Raw genomic sequence first — 14,120 nt, 5'->3', positions numbered from 1 at the left:
CCTGCCCTTTGTCCTGACCTCTAGAGGGTCAGTTCTCCGGTTCTCCATTGTCCAGGGATTAGGCCCAGTGAGATGTCGTCCTCCTACCCCCCGTTCCTGCCAGTGTCTCCTTCCTTTGAGAAGCTCCAGAGAGCAGCCATTTCAGGGGTGAGGGTGGAGAACAAAGGGGTCTGGGTCTCAGGCAACCTGGGAGGAGTGAGTAGTTGGGGGCCTGAACCCTCTGGGGGAGAGGATGGGGAAGGCATAGTTCCTCCTCCAGCCCAAAATCATTAGAAGAGGATGATAGAAGGCCTGCAGGTAGAGCTGGCAACCTTAAGCTAGTGTCTTAATTTTTCTGAAGCCCACTTTGCTCACCTATAAAGTCAGGAAAAGAATGGTACCATGAGGTATCCTGGGGTTGTTGTTGTAAAGGTTAAATACTGTAACGAAGATGAGGTGCTTAGCATAGAGCTTGGTGTATAGGAAATACCTAATAAATAAACACGATGATGATGGGGCTTCAAAGGTAAAAGCAGCCCTGCTAATGTGGTTCAGTGGTTGAGCGTCGACCCATGCACCAGGAGGTCACTGGTTCCATTCCAGGTCAGGGCACATGCCTGGGTTTCGGGCTCGATCCTCAGATCATGCAGGAGGCATCCATGTTGATGTTTCTCTCTCATTGATGTTTCTATCTCTCCCTCTTTCTCTAAAATAAATAAAAACATATATATATATATATATATATATATATTTTTTTTTTTTTTTTAAAAAGGTAAAACCAAATTATGATGAGGAGCAGATCCCACATCTTTGTTGTCAGTTATCCCATCTGCAGGGTGAGGGTGAGGAGGTCATGTGGATGATGGGGATGAAGGCTGTCCTTTGTAAGGTCTGAGAGGTCTCAAGGCCTGCATCGTCCAGAGATGAAAAAGCCCACCCTGAGCCAGGCAGTGACTAGACTCAGGAGAATTCACGAACAGAACCCAACAGGGAGAGCCCTCTGCAATGGATCTTCCCCCACCCCCATCTCTGATCTTGAGCTGACTGCAGGGACAAAAACATCTAGGTGGGAGTAGTGAGATACCCTCATTGGCTGTTGAAGATTCTTCAGAAGGGGAAGGATGAGCAGTGCTATAGAACTGGAAATCCTCTGTTGTATTTAAAGATCTGAGATTGACTTTGTGGTACTCACTGTAGAGATGGTGTATGGTATTAGCCTCCCATCGGTGATTCCCAACCAGAGGCAATTTAGCCCCCCAGGGGACATTTGGCAATGTTTAGAGACAATTTTGATTGTCACAACTGAGCCTGTTATTGAAATCCAGTGCTTAGATCCTAGGGATGCCACTTAACATCCTACAATGCATAGGACTGCCCCCAGAACAATCATCAGGCCTCAGTGGTGCCAAGGTTGAGGAACCCTTCCCTAGATTGAGGGTAAGGCACCTGCACTCCTTCACAAGATGCTAGTGGCACAGCTTCCTGCATGCTGAGGGGTCCATCCACAGTGAGTACCGGGAGGACAGAGCTTGCAGAGCACCAGTGTCCTGTGATTGCTGCAATCAGAAGAGACAGATGGACTTCTCTCCATTCTCCCCACAACTGACCAGGATCCCTGGCAGATGCCAGGCCTAGGCCTCTGAGATGGTTTAGAGTGAGCGTCTCTCTTTGAGTTTGGGACTAAGTGACAGTGCCTGAGGGCTCCCACATGGTCCCCCCAAATATTAAACATCCCAGAGAAGAAGCAAGTGGGGGCACTTGCAACATCGAGAGCTAAAGCTCCAACAGGATGCCCTAACCTCTTAGATGAAGCGCAGGGAACTCTGTGGCCTCTCAAGTGCCTGCCCTAGGGCCCAGGGAAGTGCTCTCCCCCTCTACAGAAACAGGCATGAATGAGCTGTTAGTCTCACCACTGGCTGGGCTGGGGGGGAGGGGAAGGCACGGGATAGGTCACAGAATGGGGATCAGAACTATGTCTCCTTTCTGACCCTTTTCCAGGGAGGGCAGGAGTTTATACAGCCTCCTAGGTTTGGTGAAGCAGGGTCCAGGATGAACCTGGCAGAGGGGTGAAGGGAATCACTGGGAGATTTGACAAAGGGATATGAATCAGGACCAAGGCCCTGAGGCTGCCTTCACACCCTCAAAGTAGGAAGTGGGAGGGGCCTCACCGGGGGCAGGGACATCAGGGAAGAACTGACAACAGATTTTCCTCCTGCCCCACCCCCAAGGTACTACTGCATGAAGGGATCTCCAATCCAGCTGCTTTTCTGGGGGGGGGGGGGCATGGCCTCTAGGGCCCACTCCCTGGTGCTGGGGGTGGAGAATGCCCTCAAGGGTGTTGGTGACACCAGCTGCAATAAGGCCTCCCTCCCTCCAGCTCTTGAGGAGCAGAAGAACAGAGAGGGACTGGAGGGGCAGAAACTCAGATCCAAGACTAAATATGTTCAACCCTTTGGATTCCTGGGAAGAGGTCCTTGTCTAATGCCCTTCCTAGTGATGGGAAGTTGTCCTTGCTGTGTTCTTTTCTAGGGAGGAGATGGAGTGCCTAGTGTTCCTAAACGTCCTGGCCCTGAGGGGTGGTGGAGAGGAACTGGGATTTGGGAAAATGATGGGAGCTCTACTGACAGCCCTTGGAGTCGCTGCCTAAGGAGCCTTTATTTCTTTATTTATTTTAAAGTTTTTATTTTTAAAAATCTATTTGAGAGAAGAAGGGGGAGAAAGAAACTCAATTTGTTGTTCCACTTATTTATGCATTCATTAGTTGATTCTTGTATGTGCCCTGACTGGCTGTTCAAACCCACAACCTTGGCTTATGGGGATGAAGCTCTAACCAACTGAGCTACCTGGCCAAGGCTTATAAGGAGCCTTTAAATTCCTATGTAAGCCAGGAGACCCTATAGATCAGCCTGCGATGGACCCTGCCCACCCTTAATTCAGTACTGATGACACTTCGAAGAGTCCCAAAGAAAAAGATGCCAAGAAGTGGAATAAAATAAATAAATAAAGAGGAGGAATCACAGACAGAGGAAGAATCTCAGAGGTTGAAAGACAGGCAAGGAAAGGCTCCACCTCCAGGCTCTCCAGAACCTCCCTGCTTGACAGCAGGCTGGGTGGGGTCGGGCGGCTGGCCCTGACTGTGACTCAAGTTTCTGTGGGCAGCCAAAGGCAGCCGGCAGGGAGGAGCCAGACCAAGAGACAGGCCAGCCAACTGCGGCTTTCACCTCAGCTGTCCTCTCTCCTGGGAATTCGGGATGCTCTTCTTTGGCTGTGCTGGCCTCTGGGGGCTAGCTGACCCCTGCTTTCCCTGCCCCCACCCCCCATGTTCCTTCCCACAACCCTCAGCCCTTGGCCCTCTCCCCTAGGCACTGACACAGGAGGGAGAGTCAAGGAGCACTGCCTCCAGGGAGGCCCCAGAATGTCTGTGCCACAGGGAGCAGGGTATAATAATAATTTGTCCTGCACCCTGAGGGAGAGACCAGGGGAATCCTGCGCACTAGCTTTCAGCCTGAGCCCCCCAGTCTTCCCCAGCCTGGTTGGCTCAAGTCTGGACAGGCTGGTTGTCAGATAAAGTCTAGGAGCTAGAATGCAGCTTCTGCAGAGTTAGGCCTACTTAAGGAGTGGGTGCTCAGCTACTCCAGCCCTGCCCCTCAGAATTGACCAGCTAGGGGGGAATTGCTGGAGCTGAAACCAAAGAGCTCTGGTCAGGGACTGTAGGACTTCCCCTTGGTGAGGGTGTGGCCAGCACATTCCCCTGGTGTTTCTGGGGCCTGTTTGTTGGGCTGTGTTTTTTGAAAGTGGCTAGAAGAAAGGGAATACACTTACTTTGCGTCCAAGTGCTCTGCATACGCCACTCACCAGTCTTCACAACAACTGAGAGAAATTCAATAACTTGCCTAAAATGGCAAAACTGGAATTATAACCCAGGACTGGCTGCCACCAATACTGGTGATCTTTTCTGGAAGCCAGGCAGTGTAATTGTTGTAAGAGAGGAAGCCAGAAGAATGTGACCTGAACTTTATAAAATACACTGGATATTCCATCACGAGGTCACAAGTAGTAGGATGCAGATGCTGGCTGCGTTTGGGGACAGGTGGCAGTTTGAAGAGAAAGCCACTAGCAAAATGCTTTACACATAGTAGGTGTTCATTAAATATTTTTGTAGTGAGGAAGAGAGATTTGAATGTGAGCTGCCCGGCCGGGCGTGGCTCAGCGGGTGAGCACTGACCTAGGATCCAGGAGATCGGGGTTCAATTCCCGGTCAGGGCACATGCCCAGGTTGCGGGCTGCAGCTGATCAATGACTCTCTCATCATTGACGTTTCTCTCTCTCTCTCCCCCTCCTTTCCTCTCTCTGAAATCAATGAAGATATATTTAAAAAAAAAAAAAAAATGAATGTGAGCTATTGCTAGTTTTTTGGGACATCCTGGGGTCTTCTAGCTCTGAGTTGCAGCAATAGTATAAGAAACTATGTGGAAACAGGGACTTTCCGAGAGGAATTTGCGGAGCATAACTGAGTCAGGGCTGTGGGTGGGGAGGAAGTGTGTGGATGGTACAGGATTACCGTAAGGGGCGGGCGCCACCCAGTGGCTAGTATGCAGCCTAGGGAAAGACAGGCTCCGCACGTTCGCTGCGCGCGGAGCACTCTGGGAGTTGTAGTCCAGCGGGGGTAAGGGGCGGTGTTACCAGCAGGCCTGTTGGGTATTGTAGTCCGACGTTTATGGGGTGGGTGGGGAGCTACTCTCGTCGGTCGGACCACGAGTCCCGTGGTGCCCCGCGGCAGGCCGCGCAGGCGCGTTGAGTCGGTGCCGGCCAGTCCGGAAGGCTGAGGGGCCGTGACTGGGTTGGACCTTGTCAGAAGGGGGTAGCCTAGTGGGCCTGTGTCGGGGTGGGTCGGGGCGGCCGGCACCATGTCGAGGCAGGCGAACCGTGGCACCGAGAGCAAGAAAATGGTAACTCGGAGCGTGTGACTTCGGCGGGCGGGGCAGGAGAGAGGCATTCTGGGGAAGGGGTCGGACGCGGGGCGCCGTTGGGAAAGGGTCCTCCTTTCGGCTCGGAGAGGGGGTTAGTTCCGCAGGAGGAAGGAGGAGGCTGCTTGGTGGGTTGAGGGGGAGAGGCACCCCGGGGGCGTCCCGGGCTTGAGGCTGGTTGGAGGGCCGCTGGAGTGGCTCAGAGACCCCTTCCCCGCGGCCTGAGGGCAGCAGTGCCACTGTGCGAGGCCGACGGCAACGACGGTAATAACAATAGTTACCGCCTATTGCTCTTCCTTTGTGATAGGCGCTGGGCCAACCGCTTTCCGTATATCACCTCACTTAATCCTCAAAATCTCTCAGGTGGATGATATCGTCATTTTACAGCTCAGAGAGGTTACGTAACTTGCCCAAATTTAGGGAGAATTAGGATTCGAACCCCTGTCTCTCCACCTCCAAAGCTAATGCTTCAGACTACTAGGCCATACTGTCTGGCACGCTTGCCTTGGCATTGTAAGGGATGCTCAGATACTGGTCTTGCCAGAAAGGAACTTTCTATTCTGTGGAGTAAGAGGTGCGCCAGAGTAGGCAATCAGTGGTGCCCCTCTGGTAGGGGGAGGTTCCCTCCTTGACCTGGGAATAGTGGGACACCGCAGAGTCCCATAAAGTCTGCCTGTGGATGGCGTCTGGGCCTGGAAAGTAAGGTAGATGACATTTTTCTCCAAAGTAAGGGGACCTCTTGGCAAGTATTCCTTTTCTTTGGCATATTCTTATTTCCTCCACAATTTCCCATGTTGCCTTTCTTTGTTTTCCAATTTAAAAACTGAGTATCCAGATTTGCATACTGGGCAAATCTGGGGTCTTTTGTTGGCATTTGGCTCTAGAGGGGGATGATTAAACTTCCCTCACACCTTTGCATTTTTATACCAGGAACAGCCACCAAAAAATGTGCTGCAGGAGGCCCTGTTACTCCTGAGTAGGATTTACCTTTTTTCTCTCTCAGACCCTTTTGAGAAGCTGATCATACCTATCATGATATTCTCCCCAGAAATACTAAATAGAAAAGCATATACATAGTCATTTACTTACATTTTGGGGGAACTGTGGGCCCCCTGAAGATACTCCATGGATTACAGGTTAAGAATTCCTATTTTGGAGGAAATACCAAGACTTAAAGAAGAAAAAGAATATTTTGAAAACTAGGAAACTGTCCTGTAGGGGAAAAAGCATGGGCTTTGGTTGGAATTCTGTCTTTCTCAATTGATCCTCAGCTTCCTTATCTATCAAATGCGGACAGTAATGCCCACCTAAGATTAAATGAGATTTCAGTGTAAAATGCATGGAGCATGGTAAATGTTTCCTCCTCCGTTTCTTAAGATATGAGCAGATATGAGAGGTCTTCCCACTTAGTTTTCATAACTTGCTCTTATTTTGTACGTTTTTTGTGTTTTGTTTTTTAACCTGAAATCAGTATTGAAATTTTTAATACCACTTCAGTAGGAACCTGCAGTCTCCACCTCTAACCTCAGTATTCAGTCAGCTTTGTTGAAAGGGGAATTATGGAGGGGCAACAGCATACTCCTGCCTCAAAGCTTTTGCAACTGCTGTTGCTACTTGGAACTCCCTTCCCTCAGAAATTCACTTCATGCACAATTACTCAAATGTCAGGTCCTCAGAGAGGCCTTCCCTGATCACATGATTCTATTGCTCTACTGTTTTTCTTCATAGCTCTGTCTATTTTGTTTTAAATATTTCATTATAAATTATATATGTACATCATGTTTACTTTTAGTCTTCTCCATGAGAATGTAAACTCCATGAGAGTAGGAATTTTTGTTCACTGCTCCATTCTCAGCACCTAGAATGACACCTGGCACTAGGCAGTCTATATTTATTGAATGAATGAATGGTGGGTCTTCTCATTCAGTTCCTACTGGTACCTGCTTGGGGCTTGTCACATGATCCTCTTTGTAGCCACCTGGTTTTCACATGATCCTTCCCTCTCTGCTTGTGGGAGTCCTCACCTCTAGCAGCCCTCTTCTCCATCTTCCCAATCAGCTCGATCTTCTGCAGTCGTCTTCTAAGTGCTGTGTTTTCACTGAAACCTTTCAAGACTTGAAGAGTTAATATGCCCAAGTAACTAGGTTTCTCCTTTCGGTCTGTGCAAACAGAAACAGCCCATTTGTCTAACAGACTTTTCTTGAGTCACAACTATATGCAAAGCTCTGTGCTAGGTGTTCTGGGAAATGCAGAGATGAAGGCCTATTCCTTAATTTGAAAATCACATACTCTCTGAGAGAGTCAGGGAAGTACCAACACAAGAGTATAGCACTGTCTGGGACTGAGTCCTGACCTCACTGTTTACTTGCTGTGTGACCTTGGGCAAGTGTATTCATTATCCTAAGCATCAGTTTCACCAGCTTTAAAGTAAATTTAAAAGATAGTAGTATCTATATCATAGGGATGTTCTGAGGACTAATTGAAGTAGATAATGCATGCAAAGTGAGCAGTGTGAAACTGCATCTAAGAACACAGTTGACAGTAAATGTCAGCTAGCATTTTTATTAGTAAAGATATTAGCCTTCATGTGGCTGTATAGTGTTTGGTTTTTGAATCTCATGGACAGTCAGGCCTGCCCTTCTTTCGTGTTGTGTTACTAGTAACCCAATCCCAGCTGCTCTATTCTCCAGAGCTCAGGTGAATTACTACTTAATAGCAGCACTCAGAATCTCCATGACAGGAGGCTGGAGAGGAAGAGAGTTTGGATTCTGGGGCAGTCACACTAGATTACTTGTGTTGACAAAAATAGTGTGACTCTTGGAGCATTAGCTCCAAAAATCAGCCCCCTTAAGGAGATTTGATGTTTGGGGTGCTAACTAAAAAGCCTTCTGGAAACCATCAAGTGCAGTAGCTCACCTGAGTGTAGGGCTTGGCTTAGCTTCTTCTGCTCAGGTTGTGCCTGAAGTACTTGGAGAAGTACTTGGAGGTTATACTGGCTATGCCAGTGTGAAACCACTCCTATGATTTCTTGGTCTGCAAAGAAAGCATTTTTAAGTCCATTACCTCATTAGGTCCACCCAGCAACCTTGTGATTGGCATGATAGATTCTGCTGTTAACTGTTTTTATGTGAGGAGATTGAGGTTTAGCAAAGTGAAGTGACTGACCTAAAGTTTCACATCTAGCTAGTGGCAAATTCAGACCCAGAACTGGTCTTCTGTCTACAAACCCAATATTCTTTCTATATGCCTTATTGGTTGCAACATAAAGTTCTTTATGTTGATTCAAAATCTCCCTCTTTGGCCCTGGCTGGTATTGCTCAGTGGTTAGAGCATCAGCCTGCACACTGAAAGGTCTAGGGTTCGATTCCTGCATGTACCTGGGTTATAGGTTCAATCCCCGGTGGGGGCATGTTTGGGAGGCAGCCGATTCATCCATGTTTCTCACATCGATATTTCTCGCTCGCTCTCTACCCCCCTTTCCTCTCTCTAAAATTAATGGGGATAAAACGAAAAAAAAATTTTTTTAAAAGACTGGGTCTTAGTTACTTAACCTGTCACCTGTAAAATGGGGATAAGTAATATTTGTTCTGCTCACCTCTCTCATGGTTGTTATGAGGATCATTGAGAAACTGAAGACATTCTGGGAGTTTTATAAATGTTAATGACCATTGTTATTAAATATAATTAAAGCAATTGGAAAGTAGAAGTGTTGCAGAAGAGATTCATGTTTCTGTTGAGAAGGAGAATGTGGTGCCTATGTTCAGTGAAGATATTGGATTGATTGAATAGCTGACCTTCAAGGTCCCATGAGACCTTGTGTTAAAAGTGTCACAGGACTGAAAACCCAGGTCTTCAGACTCTGCAACCTCCTCTTTACTTCTCTGACTTCCTCTCCAGTTCTCTGTTTGTTCAGTCCTCTCTAATCACACTAGTTTTCTACCTGTTTCTCAGACATGGCAAGCATACTCCCACCTCAGGGCCTTTTCACTTGCTGCCTAGAATTTTTCATCCAGATACTGTCTTTGTGGCTCATCCTTTCTTCAGTTTTTTTATATCACCTTAATGAGGCCTTCTCTGACTACCCAATTTAAAACTGACATGAACATAAATACCTCCTAATCTCCTTTTGTGCTTAGTTTCCTCCACAGCACTTATCACTATCTGACAAACCATATATTTTATTTATTCGGTTCATTATCTGTCTCTCTCCAATTAAATAGTTCCTGGTACATAGTAAACATTAAATGATTTTTTTCTATACCACAGCTCCATTCCTATGTTTAAAGTATGAAGACCTTTAAGTTATATATTTATGTTGCACACTGTTCCAAATAGGCTTGGTTCACAATTGAAGATGGAGACAGACTTGCAAATTAGAGGGTGTGGAGAGCCTGGGTTAGGGATCCCATTCCCAGATCCTAGGCATGTTGATTCTGTAACCATGGACTGATCTATCTAGGACCTCGATTTTTCTTATCAGTAATTTGGGGCTGCTACATTTATAAGGAGCTTGATAACATCATGATATGCTTGTTACTTGGCATCATGGTGGGCTGAGGCTCTTGGAGTTTCTCTCCAAGGGCTCATTAATAATGGAAGGAAAGCTCTGTTGACTTAATGCAGTGATGCCAATTCTATGGACTGGTTACTGCTGGATTGTCTCCATCCATTCATGCCCAAGCCATTCTAGTGCCAAACCTTAACCTGACTTAAAAAATCATTCTCCTCCTTAATAGCTTCTCCTTAATTGCCATATTTGGTAAATGGTCTCTTGGAGATACCCTAATCTGACTGTTTTAGTTTAGTTCAAAGAGCTTCCTGATTCTGAAACTGGTTCTCTTTCACTTCCTAGTACAGCTAAATATTTTGTTTTGTTCTAAGGGAGTTTATTAATATTGCAGTTTTGGGGAACAGTATATAGAGTGAACACTGGCTTAGAAACTCTTGGTTTTTGTCCCCCCAAATTACTTTCGTCAATAATTAGCTGTGTATCCTTGGGCAAATTACTTAACCATTCTGAGTCTCAGTTTCCTCATCTCTAAAATGAGATTAATTGCTGCCCTTTCTGCTTTACAGAGTTATTGTGGGGTGGAAAATGAGATGATGAAAAACAGAATGCTGTATGTAAGCAAAAGGCATTCACATTATTATTCTTGCAATAGCCTCACCACCAGGCCATGGGATGAGGTGAGGAGCACTGGGTCCTGAGAGCCCAGGTCTTAACATCACTTGGACTTTCTTCCCAGAACACTTAAAGACAAAGATGTTCTGCTCCAAGTTTGACAGGCCTCCCTTCAGAAGGGAGTGGTTGAGTGGCAGTCTTGATTTTTTTTAGCCTCATATCTGTGTGACCCATTGGTCCAAATATACTGTTAACATGCTTTTCACTTTGTTTAACTCTGATAATGCCTTTCTCCCAACCTGCTGCTTTCATTAGTCTTGGTTTTTGCACTTCTTTTTACCTTCCACATTTTTCTGTTTCTTGGTAGGAAAGTGACAGGATTCTTTATCTGAGAAAGAGTTTCTGTGATTTTAACTGTGATTATAATAGAAATCAGTCCAGGTTAATATTGTGTTCCAAGTACACAGATGACTGTATTCCTTTCAGAGTTACCCCCTTTTCTGGAAACATTCTAGCTGTGTGTCAAAAGGAACATTATTTTTTCTATGATTCTGACTTAGAAGAGGGGTTATTACCATGCAGTGGATTTCATCCCCTGTGGAGAGGACTCCTTGGGTCCTCTGCTGCTCTTGGGTGGGGCCTTGGGGGTGCAGTTTAACTTGAGGCCAGGATACTCTGACATTCTAAGGTGTGGGGTAGTCTTCTTGGTCACATCTGCTAACACACAGAGGGTAATTTGTAAATGTCTGTTTTGGGTCTGTCTTTCACAGGATCTAATGAATGACTACTGCTCCCACACTAGATCCTGGCAACTGGAGCCTAGGCTTGGTAGCTGTAGTGGGGTTCTGGGTTGGCAGAATTCCACCTCGGTGTGTTGGAAGAGTGACTGCTCAATGTATGAGGTGCTTTTTACAGCCTGTTTTTAGTGGGTCTGGCTGCAGCCCTGCCACATTGACTCTGAGGCAAATTCCTTGGCCACTCCACAGGGGCTGATATTCTCTCCCAGCAGACACAAGTGACCTTCTTTTGAATCCTGACAGTTGCATTGAAGCCAGTCCAGATTCTCACCAAACTTTCTCTTTTGTGCCCCTTGGTCCTTACTGCGTTTTGAATCTCTTTTAGAGCTCTGAGCTCTTCACCCTGACTTACGGGGCTCTGGTCACGCAACTATGCAAGGACTATGAAAATGATGAAGATGTGAATAAACAGCTGGACAAAATGTGAGTGAGCTCCGCTGTGGGAGCAGCAGGAGTGGGCCTCCCTAGTGCTTGAACCTGCATGGTCCCTTAGAGTTCAGAACGGTCCTCTCTTTCATAACCAACATTTTGGTTTCCACTGAGCTCATTTATTGGGATGTTTTGGAATTATCTCCATTTTCCTTTACCACCAACAGCCTTATGTACAGATATAAGACATTCAGACCCTGTAATATAATCTGTTCTTTCATTTCCTTCCCAGGGGCTATAACATTGGAGTTCGGCTGATTGAAGATTTCTTGGCACGGTCAAATGTGGGGAAGTGCCACGACTTTCGGGAAACTGCAGATGTCATCGCCAAGGTCATTATCCTGGGCCAGTTGGCTATGCGAAAGGACTGTCTTTGGGAGGCACAGCTTACCACTATCTCTGTCTCCCTTAGAGAGGCCCTTAGTATTCCAAAAGACTAGTTAGGCGGCTGTTTGAGCTAAAGAAGCCCTCCTGGTGGTTTGGAAACAGCACAGATGATAAAAAAGGGAAGAGTGGTTGGGATCACCCCTGTGGATTAAAGCCCCACTGAAATCAGAGCCAGATCTCAACTGTGAAGATGTAGCAGAGTAGCATGGTGGTTGAGAATACAGAACCTGCTTCACATTCTGGCAGCAATACTTACTAGTTCTTAGGTAACTTACTTTTAATCTCTTTAATTACCAGTTACCTCATCCTTAAAATGAAGAAAATAAGAGTTTCCTCACAGGGTTGTTGTAAGGAGTCAATGAAAAAATGAACATGAGCATTCACGTAAAATGAATGCACTTAATGTGTGTGTGTAGTAAATGTTTGCTATTAATATTAGTGTTACATAATATAGGATTAATAATAAATGATAAAACACCTATAGCTTTGTAATGTCAGTTACCTAAAGGTTGGTTCTTTCTGTTGTACAACATGTTGGCCTTGCCCAAATCTAAGAGAGGGTTGACAGTGAGGGTTTTGTGAGGGTTTGGAATTGGGAGGGTAGGTAGAGGGAAGGCTATCTTCAGAGTAATTCCGCCCCAGTGACCTGTATTTCCATTCGAGAAGAAGGGCTCAGACAGCACAGACAGAGGACAGGAAGGTTGGGCCTCTCTGCACTCAGATGCTGGTTCAGGGCAGGCACCCCACTTAGAAGGTCAGTGCTTCCTTCCACTGAGAAGTGCAGGTAGACAGCGAGTTGTTACCTCATTGTATGATGCCTTGAAAGAGAGGGTTTGGAATTGTGCACGGATGCCTTTTTTTTGCCCTGAATGCCTAAAGCTTCAATGTCTTGCAGAGCTACAGTCTAGTTCCTGAGCCACTTAGTTCCCCTTTGCCAGCCCATCACCTTCCCTATTGTACAGCCCCTACTGCTCGTCCCATAGTGCTCTTGTGTGTCCCCTTTACAGGTAGCATTCAAGATGTACTTGGGCATCACTCCGAGCATCACCAATTGGAGCCCAGCTGGTGACGAATTCTCCCTCATTTTGGAAAATAACCCCTTGGTGGACTTTGTGGAACTTCCTGATAACCACTCATCCCTTATTTATTCCAATCTCTTGTGTGGGGTGTTGCGGGGAGCCTTGGAGATGGTGAGTACAGCTCTTTAACTTCTGGGTCACCTGAAATGTAGTAGGGACTGGATAAATATTTGAATAAGAGGGAGAGAGAGAAGGCCTTTGGCTTACCTAGTGCTTTGCTGCCTGAGATGGTGATGCTGCTGATCATAGGACGCACGCTGTACATCTCTACGTGGTGATGATCGTCCCTACTAGACTAGGAGATGGTGCTGTCAGTACCCAAAGACCACACCATCCATTTCCATGTTGACTTATTTGGTGACAGTCTCATTTGGGTGTGTTCTTTACTAAGTCTCCTTATGGCTCAGGGCCACTGCCTTCTACGGGGGAACATTGGAATGACAATCTTGTCCGTTGGGAAACCAGCCTCCTTTTTTGGCTATTGTGGATGAGCCAATTCTAGCCCTATCCCCAGTGGTTCCCTAGAGGCTGTGGCTAGGCAGTCACCCCTTCATTTTTCCCACTTTCCCCCAGGTCCAGATGGCTGTAGAGGCCAAGTTTGTCCAGGACACCCTGAAAGGAGATGGTGTGACAGAAATCCGGATGAGGTTCATCAGGCGGATTGAGGACAATCTCCCAGCTGGAGAGGAATGACCGTCCCCAGGACTTCAGGGTAGCCAGCAGGAGTACTGGTTGGAATCTGAAAGCCTCAGTGCTCCCTCTGCCCTCTAGAACTCAGTGACTCTTTAACACGGATGTTATATATTCTTCTAACCTTGTTTCCATTCTCCATGCTAGTAAAGAGCAGACTGTGACATAGTCCATTTACCCCACAAGCGTGCATTCAGGAGGGAAACCCTTTGCTCCCTTTCCCTTCAGAGGGGATAGATGTAGTAATCCTTGGTTGGACTAGAAAGAGCTCAACCATTTTACATTCCTGTTTGAATTTTCCAAAGCAAAACCCACTTTGACCCCTTTAAGAGGCAAGCCTAGCACATCTATCCCTGGGCCTTCAGAAAGCCATTGGCGCCTGGCTGTAGGTACCCAGGTTTGTGGGGTGGGGAGGAGAGGCGGGGAGGGGTGGGTGGGAGCTGCTGGTGGTAGTGGACACATCTAGTGCTTGCTGGGAGAGGGGAGCCAGTCGTGCTGGAAACACTGACTTCTGGGAAGCCACCCAGGTCTCATTCCTCCCTGCTGTTTGGAGGCAACATCTCCTCTTTTTACAGAGGGTTCATCCTTTTTTCTTACAAATTCTTCAATAAAGATACATTCTTGAGTGAAGTCCCAATTCTATCCTGTTTTTTTTTTTCTGCTCAGCCCT

At 46.7% G+C, this 14,120-nt stretch overlaps 1 protein-coding gene across 1 annotated transcript; it reads left to right on the top strand.

The window, feature by feature from the left end:
- Nucleotides 1–4,830: 4,830 nt before the first annotated feature.
- TRAPPC3 (trafficking protein particle complex subunit 3) lies at nucleotides 4,831–13,883 on the top strand. Its single transcript, XM_016218412.2, has 5 exons — nucleotides 4,831–4,928; nucleotides 11,191–11,288; nucleotides 11,527–11,626; nucleotides 12,689–12,871; nucleotides 13,334–13,883. The coding sequence occupies exons 1-5, from the start codon at nucleotides 4,887–4,889 to the stop codon at nucleotides 13,451–13,453; spliced, it is 543 nt and encodes a 180-aa protein (XP_016073898.1). The 5' UTR covers nucleotides 4,831–4,886; the 3' UTR covers nucleotides 13,454–13,883.
- Nucleotides 13,884–14,120: the final 237 nt, after the last annotated feature.

This window comes from Miniopterus natalensis, chromosome 9 (assembly GCF_054644295.1).
Source record: "Miniopterus natalensis isolate mMinNat1 chromosome 9, mMinNat1.hap1, whole genome shotgun sequence".
In the NCBI taxonomy this organism is placed as follows: domain Eukaryota; kingdom Metazoa; phylum Chordata; class Mammalia; order Chiroptera; family Miniopteridae; genus Miniopterus; species Miniopterus natalensis.
Note: the sequence above shows the minus strand (reverse complement) of the source record. Positions and strands in the feature narration are given on the sequence as shown.